The 26913-nt window shown below is 45.6% G+C and overlaps 1 protein-coding gene across 6 annotated transcripts in view; it reads left to right on the top strand.

Annotated features, from left to right (window-relative positions):
- Window positions 1–26913, top strand: part of LOC140393829 (TBC1 domain family member 22B-like) — a 475263-nt gene that overhangs the window by 339538 nt on the left and 108812 nt on the right. Inside the window, exon 12 of one of the 6 annotated variants that reach the window (XM_072480326.1) lies at window positions 16236–17669. The exons of the other annotated variants lie outside the window; for them this stretch is intronic. Coding sequence (XP_072336427.1) covers window positions 16236–16370 — 135 coding nt within the window. The 3' untranslated portion in view covers window positions 16371–17669. Of the gene's footprint in view, window positions 1–16235; window positions 17670–26913 lie in introns of those variants that run through there. 6 annotated transcript variants of the gene reach the window in all.

Consider the following 26913-nt stretch of genomic DNA (forward strand, 5'->3'; position numbering starts at 1 on the left):
GGAGGCGCTGAAGGCGGTGGTCAGGGGAGAGTTAATCTCCATCAAGGCTCACAGGGAGAAGAGAGAGGGCAGGGAAAGGGAGAGGTTAGTGGGGGAGATCCTAAGGGTAGACAGGAGATATGCAGAGGCCCCCAAGGAGGGACTACTTAGGGAGCGGCAAAGTCTCCAGACGGAATTCGACCTGTTGACCACAGGGAAGGCAGAGGTACAGTGGAGGAAAGCACAGGGGCGACGTACGAGTATGGGGAGAAGGCAAGCCGGATGCTGGCACATCAGCTCCGTAAGAGGATGGCAGCGAGGGAGATAGGTGGAGTCAAGGATAGCAGGGGAACTACGGTGCGGAGTGCGGTGAAAGTAAATGAGGCATTTAAGGACTTTTATGAGGAGCTGTAAAGATCCCAGCCCCCGGCGGGGGAAGAGGGGATGCGACGATTTCTAGATCAACTGAGGTTCCCGAGGGTGGAGGAGCAGGAGGTGGCTGGTTTGGGGGCACCAATTGGGTTGGAGGAGCTGGTTAAAGGACTGGGGAGCATGCAGGTGGGGAAGGCCCCGGGGCCAGATGGGTTCCCGGTTGAGTTTTACAGGAAGTATGCGGACCTGTTAGCCCCGTTGCTAGTGAGGACTTTCAATGAGGCAAGGGAGGGGGGGACCCTGCCCCCGACAATGTCCGGGGCGCTGATCTCTCTGATCCTGAAGCGGGACAAGGACCCACTGCAATGTGGGTCGTATAGACCGATCTTGCTCCTCAATGTGGACGCTAAGTTGCTGGCAAAAGTGCTGGCTACGAGAATTGAGGACTGTGTCCCGGGGGTGATCCATGAGGACCAGACGGGATTTGTAAAGGGCAGGCAGCTGAACACCAATGTGCGGAGGCTCCTAAACGTGATTATGATGCCATCGGTGGAGGGCGAGGCGGAGATAGTGGCAGCTATGGACGTGGAGAAGGCCTTTGACCGGGTGGAGTGGGAGTATCTCTGGGAAGTGTTGCGGTGGTTTGGGTTTGGGAGGGGTTTATCAGGTGGGTTAAGCTCTTATATAGAGCCCCGGTGGCGAGTGTGGCTACAAATCGGCGGAGGTTGGAGTATTTTCGGCTGTATCGAGGGACGAGGCAGGGGTGCCCCTTGTCCCCCCTGTTGTTTGCATTAGCAATTGAGCCTTTGGCCATGGCATTAAGGGAGTCCAGGAAATGGAGGGGCGTGGTCTGAGGGGGAGAGGAGCATCGGGTGTTGCTGTATGCGGACGACCTGTTGCTGTACGTGGCAGATCCAGTGGAGGGGATGGTGGAGGTCATACGAATCCAAAGGGAGTTTGGAGACTTCTTGGGCTATTAGCTCAATGTAGGGAAAAGTGAGCTCTTTGTGTTGCATCCAGGGGACCAGGGAAGAGGGATAGACGACCTACCGTTGAGGAGGGCGGAAATGAGCTTTCGGTACTTGGGGATCCAGGTAGCAAGGAGCTGGGGGGCCCTGCACAAACTTAATTTGACGCGGCTGGTGGAGCAGATGGAGGAGGACTTCAAAAGATGGGATGTGTTGCCACTCTCGCTAGCGGGCAGGGTACAGTCGATTAAAATGATGATCCTCCCGAGGTTTCTTTTTGTGTTCCAGTGCCTTCCTATTATGATTACCAAGGCCTTTTTTAAGCGGGTCGGTAGGAGCATCATGGGTTTTGTGTGGGCAAACAAGACCCCGAGGGTAAGGAGGGGGTTTCTGGAGCGTAGTAGGGAGAGGGAGGGCTGGCGTTGCCGAATCTGGGTGACTATTATTGGGCAGCCAACGTGGCGATGATCCGTAAGTGGGTAATAGAGGGAGAGAGGGCGGCGAGGAAGAGGTTGGAGATGGCGTCCTGCAGGGGCACGAGCCTGAGGGCACTGGTGACGGCACCGCTGCCGCTCTCGCCGACAAGGTACACCACTAGTCCGGTGGTGGCAGCAACGTTGAAGATCTGGGGGCAGTGGAGACGGCATAGGGGCGAGATGGGAGCCTCGGTTTGGTCCCCGATTCGGGAGAACCATCGGTTCGTCCCAGGAAGGGTGGATGGGGGGTTTCGGAGCTGGCATCGGGCAGGGATCAGAAGAATGGGGGACCTGTTTATAGATGGGACGTTTGCGAGCCTAGGGGCGCTGGAGGAGAAGTTTGGGTTCCCCGGGAAATGCGTTCAGGTATATGCAAGTGAGGGCGTTTGTGAGGCGGCAGGTGAGGGAATTTCCGTCGCTCCCGGCACAGCGGATTCAGGACAGGGTGATTTTGGGTGTATGGGTCGGAGAAGGCAAGGTTTTGGCGATATATCAGGAGATGAAAGAAGAGGGGGAGGCTTTGGTAGAGGAGCTGAAGGGCAAGTGGGAGGAGGAGTTGGGGGAGGAGATTGAAGAGCGTCTGTGGGCGGATGCCCTGAGTAGGGTCAATTCCTCTTCCTCATGTGCCAGGCTCAGCCTGATACAGTTTAAAGTTATTCACAGAGCGCATATGACAGGGGCGAGGCTGAGTAGGTTCTTTGGGGTGGAGGACAGCGTGGGAGGTGCTCGGGAAGCCCGGCGAATCACGTCCACATGTTTTGGTCGTGCCCAGCACTGGATGGGTTCTGGAGGGGTTTCGCGAGGACTATGTCCAAGGTGGTGAAAGACCAGGTCAAACCAAGTTGGGGGCTGGCATTATTTGGGGTGGCGGACGAGCCCGGAGTGCAGGAGGCGAAAGAGGCCGGTATTCTGGCCTTTGCGTCCCTGGTAGCCCGGCGGAGGATCTTGCTATTATGGAAGGACGCAAAACCCCCCAGTGTGGAAGCCTGGATAAATGACATGGCAGGGTTCATTAAGCTGGAAAGGATAAAGTATGCCTTGAGAGGGTCTGCGCAGGGGTTCTTCAGGCGGTGGCAACCGTTCCTAGACTATCTCGCGGAGCGCTAGAAGGAGCTCGGTCAGCAGCAGCAGTAACCCAGGGACGGAGGGGGAGGGGGAGGGAAGGGGGGTGTTTCTTTCGGGGGGGGGGGGGGATATTTGGGCGGGTGGGGGAGGTTTTTTTTCCCAGGTGGTATTTGTAAAAGCATACGGGAGGGTTAATATGTGCGGGACAAACCCATTGTATAAGTTCCGTATTATGCTTGATTGATATGTTTATGTACTGTTCTGCTCTTTTTTCCTTTTCTTTTCTGTTACGGGGGGGGGGTTTAACTGGTTGAAAATTTTTGTTGGAAAAACTTTGAATAAACGTATTTTTTTTAAAACCAAAAAAAATATTTTGAGAGACTACAAAACCTTGTTTGTTACATAACTCCATTAAGACATTTCTTGTATTTATAATTGTCTCGGATCGTGTCTTCAGGATCCTTAAGACTTGGTGAGCAGCCAGAAGTCGTGGTGCACATTGCTAATGACATAGGTAGGAAAAGGGTGTGGAGGTAATAAACAAGTTTAGGGAGTTAGGCTGGAAGTTAAAAGCCAGGACAGACAGAGTTGCCATCTCTGGTTTGTTGCCAGTGCCACGTGATAGCGAAGCTAGGAATAGGGAGAGAGTGCAGTTGAACACGTGGCTGCAGGAATGGTGTAGGAGGGAGGGCTTCAGGTATTTGGATAATTGGAGCGCATTCTGGGGAAGGTGGGACCTGTACAAGCAGGACGGGTTGCATCTGAACCAGAGGGGCACCAATATCCTGGGAGGGAGGTTTTCTAGTACTCTTCGGGAGGGTTTAAACTAATTTGGCAGGGGAATGGGAACCGGATTTGTAGTCCAGCAACTAAGGTAGCCGATATTCAGGACGACAAAGCGTGTAATGAGGCAGTGGGGAAGGGAACACTGACAAAGGAGAGTACTTGCAGGCACGGAGATGGGTTGAAGTGTGTATACTTCAACGCAAGAAGTATCAGGAATAAGGTGGGTGAACTTAAGGCATGGATCGGTACTTGGGACTACGATGTGGTGGCCATCACGGAAACTTGGATAGAAGAGGGGCAGAAATGGTTGTTGGAGGTCCCTGGTTATAGATGTTTCAATAAGATTAGGGAGGGTGGTAAAAGAGGTGGGGCGGTGGCATTATTAATTAGAGATAGTATAACAGCTGCAGAAAGGCAGTTCGAGGAGTATCACCCTATTGAGGTAGTATGGGTTGAAGTCAGAAATAGGAAAGGAGCAGTCACCTTGTTAAGAGTTTTCTATAGGCCCCCCAATAGTAGCAGAGATGTGGAGGAACAGATTGGGAAACAGATTTTGGAAAGGTGCAGAAGTCATAGGGTAGTAGTCATGGGTGACTTTAACTTCCCAAATATTGAGTGGAAACTCTTTAGATCAAATAGTTTGGATGGGGTGGTGTTTGTGCAGTGTGTCCAGGAAGCTTCTCTAACACAGTATGTAGATTGTCCGACCAGAGGAGGGGCAATATTGGATTTAGTACTGGGTAATGAACCAGGGCAAGTGATAGATTTGTTAGTGGGGGAGCATTTTGGAGATTGTGACCACAATTCTGTGACTTTCACTTTAGTAATGGAGAGGGATAGGTACGTGCAACAGGGCAAGGTTTACAATTGGGGGAAGGGTAAATACGATGTTGTCAGACAAGAATTGAAGTGCATAAATTGGGAACATAGGCTGTCAGGGAAGGACACAAGTGAAATGTGGAACTTGTTCAAGGAACAGGTGCTACGTGTCCTTGATATGTATGTCCCTGTCAGGCAGGGAAGAGATGGTCGACTGAGGGAACCATGGTTGACAAGAGAGGTTGAATGTCTTGTTAAGAGGAAAAAGGTGACTTATGTAAGGCTGAGGAAACAAGGTTCAGACAGGGCATTGGAGAGATACAAGATAGCCAGGAGGGAACTGAAGAAAGGGATTAGGAGAGCTAAGAGAGGGCATGAACAATCTTTGGCGGGTAGGATCAAGGAAAACCCCAAGGCCTTTTACACATATGTGAGAAATATGTGAATGACTAGAGTGAGGGTAGGTCCGATCAAGGACAGTAGCGGGAGATTGTGTATTGAGTCTGAAGAGATAGAAGAGGTCTTGAACGAGTACTTTTCTTCTGTATTTACAAATGAGAGGGGCGATATTGTTGGAGAGGACAGTGTGAAACAGATTGGGAAGCTCGAGGAAATACTTGTTAGGAAGGAAGATGTGTTGGGCATTTTGAAAAACTTGAGGATAGACAAGTCGCCCGGGCCTGACGGGATATATCCAAGGATTCTATGGGAAGCAAGAGATGAAATTGCAGAGCCGTTGGCAATGATCTTTTCGTCCTCACTGTCAACAGGGGTGGTACCAGGGGATTGGAGAGTGGCGAATGTCGTGCCCCTGTTCAAAAAAGGGACTAGGGATAACCCTGGGAATTACAGGCCAGTTAGTCTTACTTCGGTGGTAGGCAAAGTAATGGAAAGGGTACTGAAGGATAGGATTTCTGAGCATCTGGAAAGACACTGCTTGATTAGGGATAGTCAGCACGGATTTGTGAGGGGTAGGTCTTGCCTTACAAATCTTATTGAATTCTTTGAGGAGGTGACCAAGCATGTGGATGAAGGTAAAGCAGTGGATGTAGTGTACATGGATTTTAGTAAGGCATTTGATAAAGTTCCCCATGGTAGGCTTATGCAGAAAGTAAGGAGGCATGGGATAGTGGGAAATTTGGCCAGTTGGATAACGAACTGGCTAACCGATAGAAGTCAGAGAGTGGTGGTGGATGGCAAATATTCAGCCTGGATCCCAGTTACCAGTGGCGTACCGCAGGGATCAGTTCTGGGTCCTCTGCTGTTTGTGATTTTCATTAATGACTTGGATGAGGGAGTTGAAGGGTGGGTCAGTAAATTTGCAGACGATACGAAGATTGGTGGAGTTGTGGATAGTAAGGAGGGCTGTTGTCGGCTGCAAAGAGACATAGATAGGATGCAGAGCTGGGCTGAGAAGTGGCAGATGGAGTTTAACCCTGAAAAGTGTGAGGTTGTCCATTTTGGAAGGACAAATATGAATGCGGAATACAGGGTTAACGGTAGAGTTCTTGGCAATGTGGAGGAGCAAAGAGATCTTGGGGTCTATGTTCATACATCTTTGAAAGTTGCCACTAAAGTGGATAGAGCTGTGAAGAAGGCCTATGGTGTGCTCGTGTTCATTAACAGAGGGATTGAATTTAAGAGCCGTGAGGTGATGATGCAGCTGTACAAAACGTTGGTAAGGCCACATTTGGAGTATTGTGTACAGTTTTGGTCGCCTCATTTTAGGAAGGATGTGGAAGCTTTGGAAAAGGTGCAAAGGAGATTTATCAGGATGTTGCCTGGAATGGAGAGTAGGTCTTACGAGGAAAGGTTGAGGGTGCTAGGCCTTTTCTCATTAGAACGGAGAAGGATGAGGGGCGACTTGATAGAGGTTTATAAGATGATCAGGGGAATAGATAGAGTAGACAGTCAGAGACTTTTTCCCCGGGTGGAACAAACCATTACAAGGGGACATAAATTTAAGGTGAAAGGTGGAAGATATAGGAGGGATATCAGAGGTAGGTTCTTTACCCAGAGAGTAGTGGGGGCATGGAATGCACTGCCTGTGGAAGTAGTTGAGTCGGAAACATTAGGGACCTTCAAGCAGCTATTGGATAGGTACATGGATTACGGTAAAATGATATAGTGTAGATTTATTTGTTCTCAAGGGCAGCACGGTAGCATTGTGGATAGCACAATTGCTTCACAGCTCCAGGGTCCCAGGTTCGATTCCGGCTTGGGTCACTGCCTGTGCGGAGTCTGCACGTCCTCCCCGTGTCTGCGTGGGTTTCCTCCGGGTGCTCCGGTTTCCTCCCACAGTCCAAAGATGTGCGGGTTAGGTGAATTTGCCATTGATAAATTGCCCTTAATGTCCAAATTGCCCTTGGTGTTGGGTGGAGGTGTTGGGTTTGGGTGGGGTGCTCTTTCCGGGAGCCGGTGCGGACTCGGGGGGCCGGGTGGCCTCCTTCTGCACTGTAAATACAATGATAATCTATGATTAATCTAGAACAAAGGTTCGGCACAACATCGTGGGCCGAAGGGCCTGTTCTGTGCTGTATTTTCTATGTTCTATGTTCTGTCAACAAAACATTATTTTGAAATATGCTGGCATGTTACTTAATGTATACAATTTTTGGTGCTGTTTTAATTCAGAAGAGAAGAAATATGACCATTTTTAACAGTCTGTCTCAGGTTGAACAGTGACATTTTAGTAAATTACTTTGTCTGTTACCCTGGGTCCATAATTACTCTGTACAAACAGCATAAGGAAACTCCAATACTAAGATAAAGCCAGTTAAAAACCAAATGGAGGACACACACAGGGCTTGAGTTTTGTTGGGTTGGGCCAACTGCAAATCCTTTAATAATTGGGGTGACAGACCTGAGTGTAGAAACCCGCCCCCCCTCCTCTCTTCTGACCAATCCAGTTATTGTCTGCAGGGGGAAGGGGACAGGATGTGAAGCACAAAGGTGGGTGACCTGAACTCTTGCTCACGTATGTCACATTTCCCCCACAGAGAGAACCAGGCTGAATCAGACACCTAATGATAGCAAGTCCCCATTTAAAAGCCTGTAAAATCACTGCAGGCAGCTGTCAGTGCACTAGTGAGTGCACTGACTGAAAAATGTGGTTCCCATATAAAATCTTTCCAACATTTTGTTGAATATTTAAATGAGAATTGGTCGAGCAATGAAGCTTTAATCAGTACTGACAAAGTTCGCCCCACGTGTAGTAGAGGAAAAGATGAGATGGTAACCTGCGAAGTTTGTATATGAAGGAACAGTATAGACCAGAAAAATGCAAAATAGCAATGGTTAAAATAACAATAATGAGGAAGAATGACAGTGAAAAGAATGGTTTCACCTAAAGAGTTTAATTCCTTCTTAGCGACAAGAACCAAATTCTGAATGGTGTTTTTTTTAATAAAACTTACTGCAATACAATGAAATGGCTTCTGATTTAAGTAAGCATGGTATTAAAAGTAAAACTCCTTTCACGTCTCCTGCCCTCCTTGTGGTAATATCGAAAGGTTAATGAGACAATACAAAACATTGGTGCCAAGAAGTAGTTGGTATAGATTTATGTCCATGATTTCTCCAATCATGTCTTGGTTGTGTGCTAATTGAAGTCTCAGCAGCTAGTTTTGAAGTATAGATGAATTCTGAAAACCAGATGTGAGCCACATAACAATGATGTAATGCAGTGAGAGAATACAAGAAAATTAAAGTTAGAATTTAGGAAGAATGTGACATCACAGGAGAGGGATACATTGACACCAAGTATTCTTGTGTTTTGACATATGTGTGTCACTTGGCCCCAGTCTCATTTGTAACGAGCAAAAAACAGAAATAACAAAATTTTTAAAAGCCTCAATCAAAAATGGAATCAATTACATTGTGTGAATTTTCTGCAATTCCTTTGACTAGCTAGGACTCCAATGAATAATTAATTTAAAAAATTTAGAAAAGTGCAAAACTACATTGAAGCTCCATTTCCATTTTCTAACCACTCCCAACAACATCATCACACTGGAGACCAGATGCTGTTGAAGCTCTGATCTTAGCCCTGGCTGCTTATGGGCCTGCCCTTGTCACAAATATAATGAAGCTGCCTTGAAATTGTGCCAAACAACTGGACTTCAATTTGTAGCCGTCACAAAATGGTGTTTTAAAAAAAAATAAAGTTATCACACCACTCTGGTTGCCAAAATGTCCCTTATCTGCCTGCCCACCCATACATTAAATGTGTTCCTTCTACACCCAGTGCTCCTGGGTCTCACTCAAAGGACTGCAAAATGCCAACGTCTGTTTTGAATGCACTATGATCTTTCCAGGCTCACTCCCCCCTTGTTGAATCCTGTCAGGCCCTAGCCATTGCCTACTTCATCTAGCATGTCTACATCAGGCGCAGCACGTTTCCTCTTGGCCTTAGCTCCCACTGGTGCAATTTTTATCTTGCCTTCCTACATTATTCACGTACGATCCTGGGGCTTACCTGTGACCTACTTTATGTTGACTTGCTCTAGTGCAACTTTACCAGGGCTTTTATGAACAAGAAATATCTGTAAGATCCATAATTGAGAGCCATAGAGTAACACGCGAAGATTGGAACACAAGCTGACTGAAAAAGGAACTAGAAAGAACCACCCAAACAGTTAATGGAAGTAGGCATGATTTTGATTTTGGACTATGAGCAGCATCCCAAGATACTCCCAAGATACCAACTATATATGGCTAAAAGGTTGAGCATGAGTGCCCTTTTGCAGTAAGCTAATTGGAAATATTATCAGAACATGATGCCAATTCTAACAGGCACATGACTATGATCAGTTAACTCAGCTGGTTTGTTGTTACAACTATAGGTTACTTTAACCAACAAATCGTTGTGTGACTTTCCTTGTTTTGTCAGTGTTAGTGCATGCATTAGTAAACTATTTAGCGATAAGGGGGGAGGAACCTTTTCTGTACCACAAGATGTAAAAGAAAAAAAGTGTTGAGTGAGTTCTCTATTCATACATTCTATGGTTTGCATATTTCACTATTGTGAGGAACAATATACAGTTTTTAAGTTGAATATATAATATATTTGTGTGCTAAGAAAGGTAAAATGGTTTCAGTTTCACTTAGGTTGCTTGTGAGCCTTGGAGTCTGGTTAGACTCCAGACTAAAGGTCAGGTCCTTTGGATTTGTTTGTATATCTACATTTTAATGAGGTTTTACAACCTCTGAAGGTAAAGTGATTGTGGGGAGGAAGACTAAACGTTTACTGTTGCCTAGCGGCAATAGTCCAGGGACACAGACAGAGAGAAAAGACAGAAGGGAGAGTTCAGTATGTATCAGAGAGAAGACAGGTATTTTCAGCTCTCTCAGAAAAAGCATTACAAGGCTATTGGGAAAGTAGTTGACTGACTAGTCAGTTATAGAACTCCATGAAATCATCAGTTTAGCAGAGGTGCCACTGGAAGACTGTATTTAAAGTGTGATTTATGGTTGTCTCAGGGAGGGACACTAGTTGGGTGAAAAGCATCAAGTGAAGCAAAACCATTTGCAACTGTGCCAGTCCCAAGTGAGAAGCGTTTGCAAACAAGCTAGTGGTAACCTGTTACTGGTTTATGTGTCTGTAAAGGAATAGTGTGAATTTGAAGTGTCTTCTTGTGTTCGTATTGAGATCTTTCCAACCTGTTTGGTGTAACATAGTTCATTTTTCTTGTTTACAAAATATTTCATTCCTTGTGTTAAATGTTCATCAGCAGACTCCTGTGAATTATATTTTTTGACTTTCCTGCATGGTTTCTAAAGTAAAGGTTAGGATCTATCGAGCTGGCTTTCCCCCTGGGATCTAACTTGTCCACAATTAACATCACGGCAGCACGGTAGGGCAGCATGGTGGTTAGCACAATTGCTTCACAGCTCCAGGGTCCCAGGTTCGATTCCCGGCTTGGTTCACTGTCTGTGCGGAGTCTGCACGTTCTCCCCGTGTGTGCGTTGGTTTCCTCCGGGTGCTCCGGTTTCCTCCCACAGTCCAAAGATGTGCAGGTTAGGTGGATTGGTCATGCTAAAATTGCCCTTAGTGTCCAAAGTTGCCCTTCGTGTTGGGTCGGGTTACTGGGTTATGGGGTAGGATGGAGGTGTGGGATTGGGTAGGATGCTCTTTCAAAGAGCCGGTGCAGACTCGTGGGCCGAATGGCCTCCTTCTGCACTGTAAATTCTATGATTCTATGAATTGGGATCATAATACTTTGGGGTTAATCTCTGGATTATGTCCAATGTTATTTTTTACATGAATTAACTTCAGATCCAAAATGTGCAGTTGTGCAAAAAGCTTTACTGCATGTCTTAATGTTAAAAGGATTTTTAGTAAGTGTGATACTGAGTAGCTATGTTCCAATTATGCTGCACATTAGGCCTGGCAGCAGTTTATATTGATCTGTCAATTCTCAATTGTTAATAACTGAAAAGTGAAATTCTGATCAGCTCTTGATATTACCAAATTTATTTTCTTTGTAAAATGTACTCACTATTAACCAGAATTAATTTATCAGATGTACTCAGCATATTTGCTTGTAAACACAACAATATTCAACATTTAAAAATCTGCCAGCATTTTTATATGGGCCCTTTGCAAAATCTCTTTGCCATCAATCTTATAATGTCCAGGTGGAGTAATAGGATGCCAGAACAACAGTATCTTTTTGTGCTTTGGTTTCATTTTTACATTTTATTTTGTTATTCAGATTCTGTAATCAAAGATTGATATATTGAACCTAATTAATTTTATTTATGCTGCAACATAATGTCACAGTGTTACTGAGATCTGCCTTTCTTACCAGTCAGGGAAGTAAAATTGTCTCTTGTGAAAAGAAACCTGTGGAAAAATATGCTTTAATTGCTTTTTTCATAATGAAGTATCGTGTTCTTGCAATACTTAAAAAGCTCTGGCCTTTTCTGTGACAATCTCTTGGGCCTTTTGCTGCAGAAGTCAAGCGTGGAGCTGATTTAGTACTGCAGAGTGTTCTTAAAGGAATTAAATAATTTCTTAAACGTTGTAATGAATGGCACCCTCATCATTAAAACTGATAATCTTGCAAGCGATCATTGATGAATTTTCTAGCATTGAATTGTAAAATACTAGTTGGATGTAATTTCAACTCAAATGACTGATGCATTGTTGCAACACGGTAGTACAATCTACATCTTTATCCCAGTATATCTGGAATTATTTGATATTGTACAATTTTCATTTCAATAGTATAATATGTTCATTTTTAAAATTTGATTTGACTGTAAATACTAACTTTTGTTTCTTATTTATTTATTGAATTCCTGCATATCCCAAAGGATATGGCAATCTTTGAAAGCAAGCTTCACCTAATCTGAATTTTTAGGGCAAGTGTTCAGTCTTTGTTTTGTTTAAATGGAAATTAGATGTAACTGGTACGTAGAAATTAATATTTCAGACCTATTGCATGCTAGAACTGGTTATAAGAGAACAATTAAATTATCAATAATGCTAGCAGATTGAAAGAATGCAAGTATAAGCATAATATAGTTTGAAGGGCAGCGACAATCTGTTGAAGATTAAATGGACTAGAATTTAATTGCATCCAGGTTTTAAAGGGTCAATTTCTAAAGATTGACTGTTAAAATCATAAAGAAAATGTTTTCTTAAAATGTCGCTTCATCCTTTTTGGTTATAGTCTTTTGCCTCATCAGTCACATAAAAAAGATGAACAACTTAATAATCACTCTTCATACTTTCATCGTTTAGAGAGTTTATTCAAAGCTTACGAAAAGGGGGTTTACTCTCATCATAATGCAAAATAAAGATCAGGCGTGTCACTTTGGAGGTGGTGTTAAACATTAATGTTGAATGCTTCAGTATAACGCATTGGATTTCTGTTTTGGCAATGTTTAATGGTTTGTAATTGCTAAGATCCAATTGTGGAAAAGTATAGGAAAAAATATCCAATGCAATTTAAAATGGGTTCTAATTGTCAGAAAGCAATAATTCAATTTCCAGTCTTAACTGCTGGTCTGGTAACTAAATGTTCAGCAAAATAATTAACCTGTTTACATGTTTCAAAAATGCCTACATTGACCAGTCTGCAGTGCTGTTATAATTCCACTGAATAGGGTGCAATCTGTCACATTGTGACAATGTGCACATGTTGTCTGACTTGCAGAAAGCTAATCTTTTAACACTGTCTCATGCACACCAGGCAAGTACTTAGGCACAGTGGGTGGCATCCTTGGCTCTGAGCCAGTAGCTTCGCATTTGAGTTCCACACCAGCACTTGATAGCTAAGGAATGTCCATTCATAACGCAGCCAAACAGGGAGAGTGTCAATCTGCAACTCCTTCCTTCATCAGTGGCAATGTTGGAGCCTCTACCATCACTATCCATAGTTCCAGACTACAACATGCATGTTGCTACAGCAGCTCTGACTCCTTGGGTAAACTATAACACACCATTGTGCACTAAGTTAACTGAATTATTTCAAGAAATGTCATTTCAATATAAACTCCTTGGGTAGGGAGGGGGTTGGACATCGGAGTTGGGGGGATGGTGGTGGGAAGGTTCGAACATCGGTAGGGAGGCAGGTGTCATGTCATTTCAGAAGAGGTCAGATTGGGTCAGTGGAGGGATGGATTTTGGATCAGACTATGGGGGAGAAATCCCGCTAGGTAGGCGGTCGGGGATGGGGAATACTGTCATGATATCCAGACACGCACATTATGATATACAGACAAGCAGCTAATGGACACAGAACAGGACATGACCACTAATAAGCAGGCAGGACACTTAGGGGTGGGATCTGACTATAAAAGACACGAGGCACTCACAATCTGCCTCTTTCCACTGATGAACATCTAGCGAGTCAGTCAACGGTGTTGTTACAATCTCACACCTCCACCACATGGCTAAGCTAGTCTGGTTCAGTCAGACAGTGTAATCACACTTAAGTTAGCAGAGAGTCGAACTCACAGAGAACTGTGCTATTAGTTCAATAAACCTGATTGAACTAACTTCAAGGTCTGGAGTATCTTTCTGATCTAAGCTGCATCCAGTTGCAGCCAGTGTTCAACCAGTGTACCTAACACGACAAATACCATTGGTGAGAGTCGCTGGGAGAGGAGGTTGGGGGGGGGGGGTGTGTATTCCACTGTGGGATTGGGTCTGTGGGGGTTCCTGTGTGGCAATCGGTCTGGGTATTTAAAATAGTAACGTTGAAGTTAGAAACGTTTTCAGAGTAACTATTCGTGCACCACTGGCTTCAGAGTAACTATTCGTGCACCACTGGCAGAACCATTTGAAGGAAGCCATTTTAGTCGCTTTGTCAGATGGTTCCCAGCGCAGTGCAATAATCCAGGGGACGTTAGCAGTTCTGGACAGTTGCAGTGCAAATCCTAATCTTGGAAAGTCCGAGAGGAATTTCCCAGTGCATCCTTCGGGTAACCCCCAAATCTGATGCTGGGGAGGCCAGAAGTTGCAGCCCTATATCTTTTAATAGCCTCCTTTTGTCGTCTTCACAACTTACGCACGGTAGCACAGGGGTTAGCACTGTTGCTTCACAGCGCCAGGGTCCCGGGTTTGATTCCCGCTTGGGTCACTGTGTGCGTGGAGTCTGCACATTCTCCCCGTGTCTGCGTGGGTTTCCTCTGGGTGCTCCAGTTTCCTCCCGCAAGTCCCGAAAGCTGTGCTTGTTACGTGAATTGGACATTCCGAATTCTCCCTCAGTGAACCTGAACAGGCGCTGAAGTGTGGCGACTAGGGAATTTTCACAGTAAATTTATTGCAGTGATAATGTAAGCCTACTTGTGACAATAATAAAGATAAGAATTACTATTACTTTCCTAATTATCTTTGTATCAACAAATCTGACAACCACCCCATCCATCCCTTACATTTATGTAAATTGTAAGCAATTGAAGTTCTCGCATTGATCTCTGTCACACACCACTCGTTATATCTTGCCAATCTGAAAAAGACCTATTTATGTCTACTCTCTGCTTCCTTTCAGCCAGCCAGTCTTCTATCCCTAGGAGAAAGTCCATCAGAACCCAGGCAATTGTCAGCCCGCAACTCCCAACTCAGCACCAATCCTCCCTTTCTTTTCCTGAGTTTCTCTTCCCCCTCACCCCCCACCCCCCCCTTTCCATTTCCTGATTTATAGCTGCTTCTGGGATGTTATTTGTATCCTTTGTAGTGAAGATTGATGCAAACTTCCCAGTTTTTCTTTATCCATTCTCCACACTTAAGGACAATAAGGGATGGGCAACAAATGCTGACCTTGTCAGAGACTCCCATATCTCATGAAAAACTAACTTTCCTGGTTTGGACCTTCGAAGTATTTGTATCTCAGTAATGGGGCCTGCATCCACTCAGTTTGGAGGCAGTGCACCTCGCTTCACTGGGCCTGTTGGCCTCCATTGATATATTAGGTCTCGAATCAGCCAAAGGAGTCAGAACTCTTGTTGTAGAGAACACCTGCCTCTTGTTATTATTTGTTCCACTGGAGTTAAAACATCGTGGTTTCAATGTAGTGAAAGATGTTTCACAAAAGTGTTGTTGAACAGAATTTTATGATGAGCGTCAAGGAGATATTAAGGCAGATGCACAAAAGATTGGTCAAATGGTAGGTATAAAGATAAAGGATAGAAAAAAGGCAATTTGTGATTGACATGATGGGAGCAGCAGGAGACTGTTAGAATCCCAAAGGAATCCAGACGTGGAAACTACTTTTAATTGCACATTTTTTCTAAATGTAAGCCACCAGTTTATCATAATTTTGGACAAGATTTCAGAAATATTAAATACCAAGCTTGGAAGTTCTCAAATCCAAGCTACCTGGTGCAGAATCTAAGAATCTATGCCAAATAATTCATGGGGCCTCTGGTTCCTTCACTGCTGTCTCTGCTCCCTACTTCCACAATGTAGCCATTTTATATCTTGCTCACTGTGCTTCCTTTCCTCTCAACAGTAAGTTGCTCTTAGATTGGGTCTTTGATTCTTTTGCCATGATGTGCTGTGTCTGCACAAACTTGCCTGCTATCAAGTGATATGAAGCTCGCTTTGAATTTTTGTTTGTAACTGTGAATGCTCAAACTTTGGACCTCTGGCTCCATTTGCCAAACCCTATTGTACTTCCCCACTACGGCGTGCCAGCGAGCCGCGTAAGAGCTAAGTTTATAGCTTGTTCAATAAACAAATAAATATAATAACATTAAGCATCTTAATCCATTGACCGAAATAGTACAGTCAAACAAAAGAAAAATAGGGAATATGATTCATGTTTACTGGTTCTACATATAATCATTGACCGACATATTGTTTAGGCTGAAGTTCTTACTCAAGATAGCGTGAAACCCCGAAAACACAAATGCCACTCAAAAATGAAGCACAATTTTTCTGAAACCAAATTGAGCTGTTGTGAATGGAAAGTATCCAAAGGAGAGATCAGAAAAAAAAAGAATCCTCTGCTATGTAATGTACAGTCAGCAGCTTTGTAAAATGTTTTAAGATTACATTAAAGGTCCTGTGTAAATTTAATCTGTTGTAGTTGCTAAATTTAGCAGTGGAACCAGGAGATAAAAAGCCTGAATGCTAATTATCCAGCCACAGCCACGCCATTCTGGCTGCATAAATCAGGTCACTTTTAAAATGTTCTCTTCTTCGTACTCTCTTTTATATTACTCAAACTATCAGCTGTGCAGAACAATTCTGGTGGCTTGTGCTTCACTTTTGCCAATTATCTTTTAAACTGCAAGTTTTGTTCGTACAACACAGGTAATGAAGAGAAATGCCCCAAAGCACCTCAAATGTAATCGGAAAATCAACAGGGAGGAAAAGCAGGAGATGGGTTTTAAGAAGACTATTAAGAGGAGGAAAGCGAAATGGAGGGGCAGAGGACCTTGGAAATAACTTCTCTGCTGACACTAGTGCAAAAGACCTACAACAAGCGATAGTCCTGTCTTAACTCAAAAATCCAGTTTCTCATTTTAATGGATTCTCTACTCACTTATGTTTCATGTTGTTGTGATTGGTTAAGCGGCCACAATGTTTTAATAGTTCCTTTGGGGTAAAAAAATAATCTTTCTTTAAGCTCATAAAATGCTGTAAGATTCCAGAATCCATTACGTAGAGTAATCACCACAACAGCGTTTCTTACCCCCGTTCTGCATTTATTCATCAAGGCAATATTTCTTGCTCCCTTTAATAAAATGGATGGTGTAAAAGTAATAAATTCCATTACAAAGTAGTGTATTTGGCATAAAAGGCTCCCACTACTGTATATCCTGCATCGTCCACTTTTATTACCTCATACACTACCTCATAATGGAATTTATTGCTTAATTAACATTTCCTGCCAGTTAATTGAAATTCAGTGTTGAAGCACTTCAAGTTCAAATAACATCCATGTATTTTTTAGTTTATGTTATAATGTCAGGGGTGGAATGATTTTGCCATTATTGAGCAGACAGTTTCAACTCTGCTACTGAAAAGGAGATGTGGGGTCAAAATTTGCGACAACCAGTAAACTAATGACCTCACCATTTTGTTAGACTTGAACTTGCTCATTTAATTTCCATGAGACTACACCGGAAGAGATTACAGGGAACCTGTGATACATATTAACAGGGGAAGCAGCTGTATATCTATTCAACCTGTCAGATTGAAGTATTGAAACGAACCAGCAATTGCAGATTAAAATTGTGAACTCCAATGTTGAGTCAGATACAGAAAGCAAAATAAAGAGAGTGAAAGGAAGCTTGGATTAAGAGACGCAAAGTGTTTTTTTTTAAAGATCTCAAACAATTAAAAGCTGAAGGAATAAGACTCCATATAAATAGTTAACTTTCAGTGCCAGTGGTGGTCATTCTAAATCATCATGAAGTTTAAAAAGTGTATTTTCACTGAAACAGATGAGCCCTAACTTACTGAAGCACATATAGTTTATATCTACCACACAAGTGCAGGAATTTCACCCCATCCAATTAATTTGACACAGCATGACAGTGAGATGCCATTTTTGCAAAACATATGATAGAATTATGCATTTTCTCATTTAACTACACCTTTCCTCTCCTTTCATTGTTAATTCTTTGTAATCAGATTTGTTTTTGAAAGTTTGGATTGTGTAATAGGAACCTGTAGGTTTTACTGTTAGCTTTAAAGAATCTTCCATTTGTAAAAGTTGATTAGGAAAATAATTTTCTTTGAAACTGCCACTTCAGGATTTATTTGTGGTATTGAATACTTGTTAACGATTAATAAATAGTTATCACTGTGCGAAGGATCACTAACTTAATGCCCCTACTAAATTTAATTAAAGGTAGTTGAAAGTAAATTTTCATTCCTTTCTCTCAATTGACCATCTTTTGATAAGTAAGTTTTAATTAATTTTGAACCTAGTTTTGTCTGCATGGGTCTGGCTTTTATGTTCAGCTTTTCTGTCGGATTTGTGTCTGCTGCCAGAGAAGCAAGAAATGTCCACAGGAATTCAATGCGGTCGCTATTAGCAGCAGCTTGTGACTGGCAAGTCACTGTACGTGAACTCTAATAAATGGAACACAGTGCCTAATGGCACAGTATGATGACTTAGATGATTGATGGATAATTGACAGATTTATCTGGTTTTGGACGAACCTCTGTGGTAGCTAACTGTTTGAAAAATTCTATTCTATGCGTGTTTTTTGTCGATGTCAACTTGAACAAGTGATTATAAAAAGGGCCAAGGCATCTGCAAAAATAGAATTCTCATACCAGCTTCAGAAATGAAAGGCCAGCAGCACAGTTGGATGCTTCAGACAGTTGGCAGCCAAAAATGAGTGCCTTGAGGAACAACTGGGTATTTTGGATTCTGTTGATGATTGATAGCTGTCAGAGAATTTTAAAACTGTTGGTGAGTAATTGGAAAGTCTGGTCGAATAAAGGTTACAGGAGATGCTGCTCTGGCGCTAGGTGTGTGGTATCTCGTTACTAATTTCACGTGGCAATTGAATGACAGAAATCAACCTTTTTCAAAGCCACCTCGCTAAGGGAAGTGGGCCATCAGCAGCAGCATTTTATAGAATCTTGCAGCCAGCTGGTGTAGCTTGAGAAGCTGTTGACGTGCCTTGAGATATTCTCATTTAAAATGTTATGCTGTCGCTCCTAGCTTAACTTAGTGATTATTGTGGTAGTCACCACTGATGTATATATTGTATATATGGGATGTTGATATAGGTGTTTTACGGTAAGGCCCCTGTACTACAGGTACGGGGGTAGATCCCTGCCTGCTGGTTCCGCCCAGTAGGCGGAGTATAAATATGTGTGCTCCCAGTACAGCAGCCATTTCGGCAGCTGCTGTAGGAGGCCACACACCTCAATGTAATAAAGCCTCGATTACATCCTACTCTCGTCTTTGTGTAATTGATCGTGCATCAATTTATTACACTGAGTTTTTCAGAAGATGGACCTCCGCATCAAGCCGGATCGCCTGCAGCTGCATCTGCAAGCAGACAATGCCAAAAAGGACTTTGAACATTGGCTAGCCTGTTTTGAAGCGTACATCGGGTCTGCGCCAAATGAAATTACAGAAGCGACAGATCCTTTACACGCGGCTGAGCTCCAACGTCTTTCCACTTGTCCAGGACGCGCCGACCTACACAGAGCCCATGGGGCTACTGAAGGAAAACTACGCTCAGCAGACTAACACACACAACGCCAGGCACCTCCTCTCCACGCGGCGTCAACTTCCCGGTGAGTCGATAGAAGATTCCTGGCGCGCCGTGCTCCCCCTAGTTAGAGACTGTGACTGTCAGGCCGTTTCGGCCACGGAACACTCGCATTTGCTAATAAGAGGCGCATTTGTTATGGGCATAGGGTCTGACTACATCCGCCAGCGCCTCTTAGAGGGCGCCACGTTCGACCTTGTGGCGACCAAGAAACTAGCGCTTTCACTTACGGTCACATCACGCAACATTCAGGCCTGTGCCCCCGACCGCGCTGCCCACCCCCCCTGTGCATCGTGGACTCCGCAGACGGCTGCCCCATCGTGGACCCCATCAGCGACCTTCCTTAGCCAATCCCATGCCTGTGCCGCGCGACAGCCAACCAACCCCGGGGGGGGGGCCCAAGGGGCCCCAAATGCTACTTCTGTGGGCAGTCAAAACACCCGCGACAGTGCCGCCCGGCCTCTGCAAGGCCTGTGGCAAGAACGGACATTTCGCTGCAGTGTGCCAGGCCCACTCAATCGCCGCTATTGTCCCGGCACCCCCCAGTGGATGCCGCCATCTTGCCCGACTCGCAACACGTGCGGCCCATGGGCACCGCATCTTGTTCCTCCCAGGACCAGCGGGCGCCGCCATCTTGCTTCCCCTACGACATGTGCGGCGGATGGGCACCACCATTTTACCGACTCAGGACCCATGCCTGTCGGGCACCCCATCCGGCCGCTTATCGCCTGCAACCGCCAACGACCAGCCTCGTCTCGCCTCGGTCACGCTTGACCAGTCTCGACCACACAACCTCGCGACTGCTTCAACTAAAGTGAAGGTCAACGGGCACGAGATCTCCTGTCTGCTGGAATCCGGGATCACTAAGAGCTTCATTCACCCCGATACGGTAAGGCTCTGCTCCCTCGCGGTACACCCCGCTAACCAGAGAATCTCCCTGGCCTCCGGGTCCCACTCCGTGGCGATCCGGGGGTACTGCATCACCACTCTCACTGTCCAGGGCGTGGAGTTCAGCGACTTCCACCTCTACATTCTCCCCAACCTCTGCGCTGCCTTGCTACTCGGCCTGGGCTTCCAGTACAACCTCCAGAGGCTAACCCTGAAATTCGGCAGGCCCCTACCACCCCTTACTGTGTGCGGCCTCGTGACCCTTAAGGTCGACATACCTCCCTTTTTGCAAACCTAACCCCGGATTGCAAACTCATCACCACCAGGGGCAGACGGTAACAGCGCCCAGGACAGGCCCTTCATCAGGTCTGAAGTCCAGCGGCTGTTTCGGGAAGGCATCATCGAGGCCAGCAACAGCCCCTGGAGAGCCCAAGTGGTAGTGGTCAAAAGTGGGGAGAAAAACAGGATGGTCGTTGACTACAGTCAGACCATCAATCGGTACACACCGCTCGATGCGTACCCCCTCCCACGTATATCTGATATGGTCTATCAGATTACACAGTACCAGGTCTTCTTGACAGTAGACCTGAAATCGGCCTCCCACCAGCTCCCCATCCGCAAGGCGGACCACCCATGCACTGCATTCGAGGCAGACGGCCGGCCGCCTTTACCACTTTCTTAAGGTTCCCTTCGGCGTCACCAATGGGGTTTCGGTCTTCCAACGGGAGATGGACCGAATGGTTGACTGGTACGCGCTGCGTGCCATTTTCCCGTACCTGGATAACGTCACCATCTGTGGCCACGACCAGCACGACCATGACGCCAACCTTGCCAAATTTCTCCACACCGCCACTCTCCTCAACCTCACGTATAACAAGGAGAAGTACGTGTTCAGCACGAACCGCTCAGCCATCCTCGGCTATGTGGTCCAGAACGGAGTACTGGGGCCCGACCCCGATCGCATGCGCCCCCTCATGGAACTCCCCCTCCCCCACTGCCCCAAGGCCCTCAAACGTTGCCTGGGGTTCTTTTCGTATTACGCCCAGTGGGTACGCCCAAACTATGCGGACAAGGTCCGCCCACTCATTCAATCCACTGTTTTTCCTCTGACGGCCGAGGTTCACCAGGCCTTTAACTGTATCAAGGCCGACATCGCCAAGGCCGCGATTCACGCGGTCGACGAGACGCTCCCCTTCCAAGTCGAGAGCGGTGCATCAGACGTCGCTCTGGCCGCCACCCTCAACCAGGCAGGCCCGTGGCATTCTTTTCCCACACCCTCCATGCCTCCGAAATACGGCACTCCTCCATCGAAAAAGAGGCCCAAGCCATCGTTGAAGCTGTGCGGCATTGGAGGCATTACCTGGCCGGCAGGAGATTCACTCTCCTCACTGACCAACGGTCGGTTTCCTTCATGTTTAATAACTCACAGCGGGGCAAGATCAAAAACGATAAAATCTTGAGGTGGAGGATCGAGCTCTCCACCTACAATTACTAGATTTTGTATCGCCCCGGTAAGCTCAACGAGCCCCCCGATGCCCTATCCTGAGGTACTTGTGCCAGCGCTCATGTGGACCGACTCCGAACCCTGCACGACAACCTCTGTCACCCAGAGGTCACACGTTTTTACCATGAGGCCTTGACAGAAATCTTTGGATCCTCACTGTCTTCAGGTGATGTCCCGGAGGACTGGAGAATAGCCAATGTTGTTCCTCTGTTTAAGAAGGGTAGCAAGGATAATCCAGGGAACTACAGGCCGGTGAGCCTTACTTCAGTGGTAGGGAAATTACTGGAAAGAATTCTTCAGACAGGATCTACTCCCATTTGGAAGCAAATGGACGTATTAGTGAGAAAAGCATGGTTTTGTGAAGGGGAGGTCGTGTCTCACTAACTTGATAGAGTTTTTCGAGGAGGTCACAAAGATGATTGATGCAGGTAGGGCAGTGGATGTTGTCTATATGGACTTCAGAAAGGCCTTTGACAAGGTCCCTCATGGTAGACTAGTACAAAAGGTGAAGTCACACGGGATCAGGGGTGAGCTGGCAAGGTGGATACAGAACTGGCTAGGTCATAGAAGGCAGAGAGTAGCAATGGAAGGATGCTTTTCTAATTGGAGGGCTGTGACCAGTGGTGTTCCGCAGGGATCAGTGCTGGGTCCTTTGCTGTTTGTAGTATATATAAATGATTTGGAGGAAAATGTAACTGGTCTGATTAGTAAGTTTGCAGACGACACAAAGGTTAGTGGAATTGCGGATAGCGATGAGGACAGTCAGAGGATACAGTAGGATTTAGATTGTTTGGAGACTTGGGCGGAGAGATGGCAGATGGTGTTTAATCCAGACAAATGTGAGGTAATGCATATTGGAAGGTCTAATGCAGGTAGGGAATATACAGTGAATGGTAGAACCCTCGAGTATTGAAAGTCAGAGAGATCTAGGAGTACAGGTCCACAGGTCACTGAAAGGGGCAACACAGGTGGAGAAGGTAGTCAAGAAGGAATACGGCATGCTTGCCTTCATTGGCCGGGCATTGAGTATAAGAATTGGCAAGTCATGTTGCAGCTGTATAGAACCTTAGTTAGGCCACACTTGGAGTATAGTGTTCAATTCTGGTCGCCACACTACCAGAAGGATGTGGAGGCTTTAGAGAGGGTGCAGAAGAGATTTACCAGAATGTTGCCTGGTATGGAGGGCATTAGCTATGAGGAGCGATTGAATAAACTCGGTTTGTTCTCACTGGAACGAAGGAGGTTGAGGGGAGACCTGATAGAGGTATACAAAATTATGAGGGGCATAGACAGAGTGGATAGTCAGAGGCTTTTCCCCAGGGTAGAGGGGTCAATTACTAGGGGGCATAGGTTTAAGGTGAGAGGGGCAAGGTTTAGTAGATGTGCGAGGCAAGTTTTTTACGCAGAGGGTAGTGGGTGCCTGGAACTCGCTACCAGAGGAGGTGGTGGAAGCAGGGACGATAGTGACATTTAAGGGGCATCTTGACAAATACATGAATAGGATGGGAATAGAGGGATACGGACCCAGGAAGTGTAGAAGATTGTAATTTAGTCGGGCAGCATGGTCGGCACGGGCTTGGAGGGCCGAAGGGCCTGTTCCTGTGCTGTACATTTCTTAGTTCTTTGTTCTCTTTCTCTCTTTATTTCCTCAAGGCCCGCAACCTGCCCTACTCCATCGAGGAAGTTAGGGCGATCACCAGAGACTGCCAGGTCTGCGCGGAGTGTAAACCGCACTTCTACCGGCCAGACCGTGCGCTCCTGGTGAAGGCCTCCCGCCCCTTTGAACGCCTCAGCGTGGACTTCAAAGGGCCCCTCCCTTCCACCGACCGCAACACGTACTTTCTCAGTGTGGTCGATGAATATTCCCGATTTCCCTTTGCCGTCACATGCCCCGACATGACGTCTGCCAGCGTCATCAAAGCCCTCAACACCATATTCGCTCTGTTCGGCTTCCCCGCCTACGTCCACAGCAACCGGGGGATCCTCATTCATGAGCGATGAGCTGCGCCAGTACCTGCTCAGCAGGGGTATTACCTCAAGCAGGACGACCAGCTACAACCCCAGGCGAAACAGGCAGGTGGAGAGGGAGAATGGGACAGTCTGGAGGGCCATCTAGCTGGCCCTAGGGTCCAGAAATCTCCTGGCCTCCCGCTGGCAGGAGGAACTCCCCGACGCACTTCACTCCATTCGGTTGCTCCTGTGCACTGTGACTAATGAAACCCCCCCATGAACGTCTCTTTGCCTTCCCTAGAAGTCCACCTCCGGGGTTTCGCTCCCGACATGGCTGGCAGCCCCAGAACCCGTTCTCCTCCATAGACACGTTCGACTCCACAAGGCGGACCCGTTGGTTGAGAGGGTACAGCTACTTCACGCCAGCCCGCAGTACGCCTATGGCTGCCAAGACACAGTCTCCCTCAGAGACCTGGCACCAGCTGGTTCCACACACACCGCCCCCCCCCCCGGCCCCGGCGCCACCCTCCCCTCCCCCGGCACACCCCACCGCAGCCCCCGCTCCGGGACAATCCATCCTCCCCTTGCTCACACCCGGGGATGAAGAGGATCTCGACATGCTCCCGGAGTCACCGAAGACCAAGCCGCCGCCGGAGTCGCTACCAGCACTGCGGCGCTCCCGACGACAGATCAAGGCACCGGACCGCCTGAATTTGTAATATTATCTGTACTTTTAAAACACAACTTTCTGTATATAGTTCTCCACCACCCCGGCCGGACTCATTTTTTAACAGGGGGTGAATATGGTAGTCACCACTGATGTATATATTGTATATATAGGAAGTTAATATCGGTGCTTTATGGTAAGGCCCCCGTACTACAGGTACGGGGGTAGATCCCTGCCTGCTGGTTCTGCCCAGTAGGCGGAGTATAAATATGTGTGCTCCCAGTACAGCAGCCATTTCGTCAGCTGCTGCAGGAGACCACACATCTCAGTGTAATAAAGCCTCGATTACATCCTACTCTCGTCTTTATGTAATTGATCGTGCATCAGTTGTATACTCAACCTAATTTTGACAGTGTAAAATATAAAAGTGCAAATAATTGGTTTTTATGGATTGTACATTACCTTATTAGCGAATCTATTACAGCATTTTCTGAATGGGCACCAGGAATGTTATCTTGGTGAACAAATGCAAAGGAAAGAAAGGAGAAAAAAAATTGTTTGATGATTGCCCTGTGTAATGGATTCTAGAATCTTCTATATTTGGTGAGAAAAAGAATGAATCATTTACACCTATTGCTGTAAAAAAAAAAAAAGCATGGCTCAACTATTTCTATGCCCTCTCTTACTTTGCAACATGTGCAAATTTGAATTCATCTAAAATTCTGCTGCTTGTATCCTAATGTGCATCATTATCCTGATGTGCAACAGGTTCCGTTCACTCGCGTTCACTCCACCTCTGTGCTTGCAGACCAACGTTGCAAGGTCCAGGTCTGACAACGCTACATTTGAAATTTCTCATCCTTCAAATAAATGCCTCCACAATGTCTCTCTATCTCCGTAATCTCTTCTAGCCCTACAACTCAGTGATCTCTGCACTCGTTCAATTCTGGCTGCTTCTGCATCCCAGAATTTAATCACGATATCACAGGCATCTTTGTGCTTCAGTGTCTTTGACCCGAAGCTCTGGAATTTCCTTCTTAACCCTCTTCACACACTCACTTTTCCTCACCCGTCCCAATATCTCCTTTTGTGACTTTGTGTCAAATTTTGTCTGATAATACCCATGTGAAATTTGCCTTGGGACGTTTTACCACATTCAAATGCTATGTGAATGCAAGTCTTTATAATTGGTGAAGACTGTATTGAGTGTGGGTGTTGAGGCCATTCTTGGATCAGATTTGTTCTAATCCATTTAATCACTCTGTCACATCTGGTGTTATAAGACCTCTTACTAATCCATCACAGAATTTACAGTGCAGAAGGAGGCCCATCGAGAATGCACCGGCCCTTGGAAAGAACACTAAGTCCACACCTCCACCCTATCCCCATAACCAATAACCCCACCTAATCTTTTTGAACACTAAGGGCAATTTAGCATGGCTAATCCACCTAACCGGCACATCTTTGGACTGTGGGAGGAAACCGGAGCATCCGGAGGAAACCCATGCACACACAGGGAGAACGCGCAGACTACGCACAGACTGACCCAAGCCAGGAATCGAACGTGGGATTCTGGAGCTGTGAAGCAGCAGTGCTAACCACTGTGATAACCACTGTGCTACCGTACCGCCCTAATTATGTTCAATATATTTTGTTGATTTATGTATAAAAAGGTCATTTGTCTTGTAATTCTCAAATTGTCCAGTCAAATCCTGACAAGTTTACAAGACCTAATCATTTTTTTGTTTAAACTATTTGGTTACGAATACTCTTTAAAAATTAAATTCTCACAAATAGTATAGCCACATGATACCATGAGGTATAGCCATGCATTTCTTGGTGAATTTATTAACACTGCACAAGTGCCCTAAAGATTTACCACCTGGAGACTTCTTGGGTTTCAATATACACTTTGGATAAATCAAACATGTGAAATCTTGTTTTCATGTTGCTAGCTGAAGTATGTCCTGTGGATATTAGTTTCCTCCTTTACTATTGAGGTGCAACAGCAGAAGTAGCACACCTGAAGATATAAAATGAGGAACTACAGATGTAACACCTGAAAAAGTATAGCATGTCAGAAGAACCATGTGCCACAGGATAAACTAGGGGTAATGAAAGAAGGTGGTTTGAAGATATAAAAATAATCAGCAAGAATTCAGTTAAAGAAAGTTATAGAACAGCTGAAACATAAATATAGAGAAACAAAAAAGAAGAAAGGAGGCAATGAGAAAATATATAGTAGTGTACATGGGGATCCATAACTAAAATAGCCAAACTTACTGAATTATCTCAAATTGTAGAAATTACCAACAAGATTTCACTTTTGGTAATTTTTTTAGCATGCATCAGAAGCAAGGTAAATTAAACATAAATTAATGGGCAAATCATGGTAGATATGAACTATTAATTATACATGGAATAGTAGATACAACAAAGCCTAGCTTACAGATTTTTTGGTAGCCCACTCTGCCTGTATAGCCCCAGGTTCAGTCCTTCCAAGCAGCATTCCAGTCCCTTTCCTTCAAGGACTTAGCAGATTCTCAGCAGGCAGCAGCTTATACATTAGCATAGTTTCGCCCATGAAATCTTCTCTATATGGCGCACTCGTTTTGGGAACCTTCTGTGCCTTCCACTCCTGTCAGTCATGGTAGCTTGGAATTACCTAAAACGCCCACAGTGTAGACAGTGAAGGGTATTCGTTCACTGGGAAGTGAACGCCACAGACCTAAAAGTGCT

Source organism: Scyliorhinus torazame, chromosome 17 (genome assembly GCF_047496885.1).
Source record: "Scyliorhinus torazame isolate Kashiwa2021f chromosome 17, sScyTor2.1, whole genome shotgun sequence".
In the NCBI taxonomy this organism is placed as follows: domain Eukaryota; kingdom Metazoa; phylum Chordata; class Chondrichthyes; order Carcharhiniformes; family Scyliorhinidae; genus Scyliorhinus; species Scyliorhinus torazame.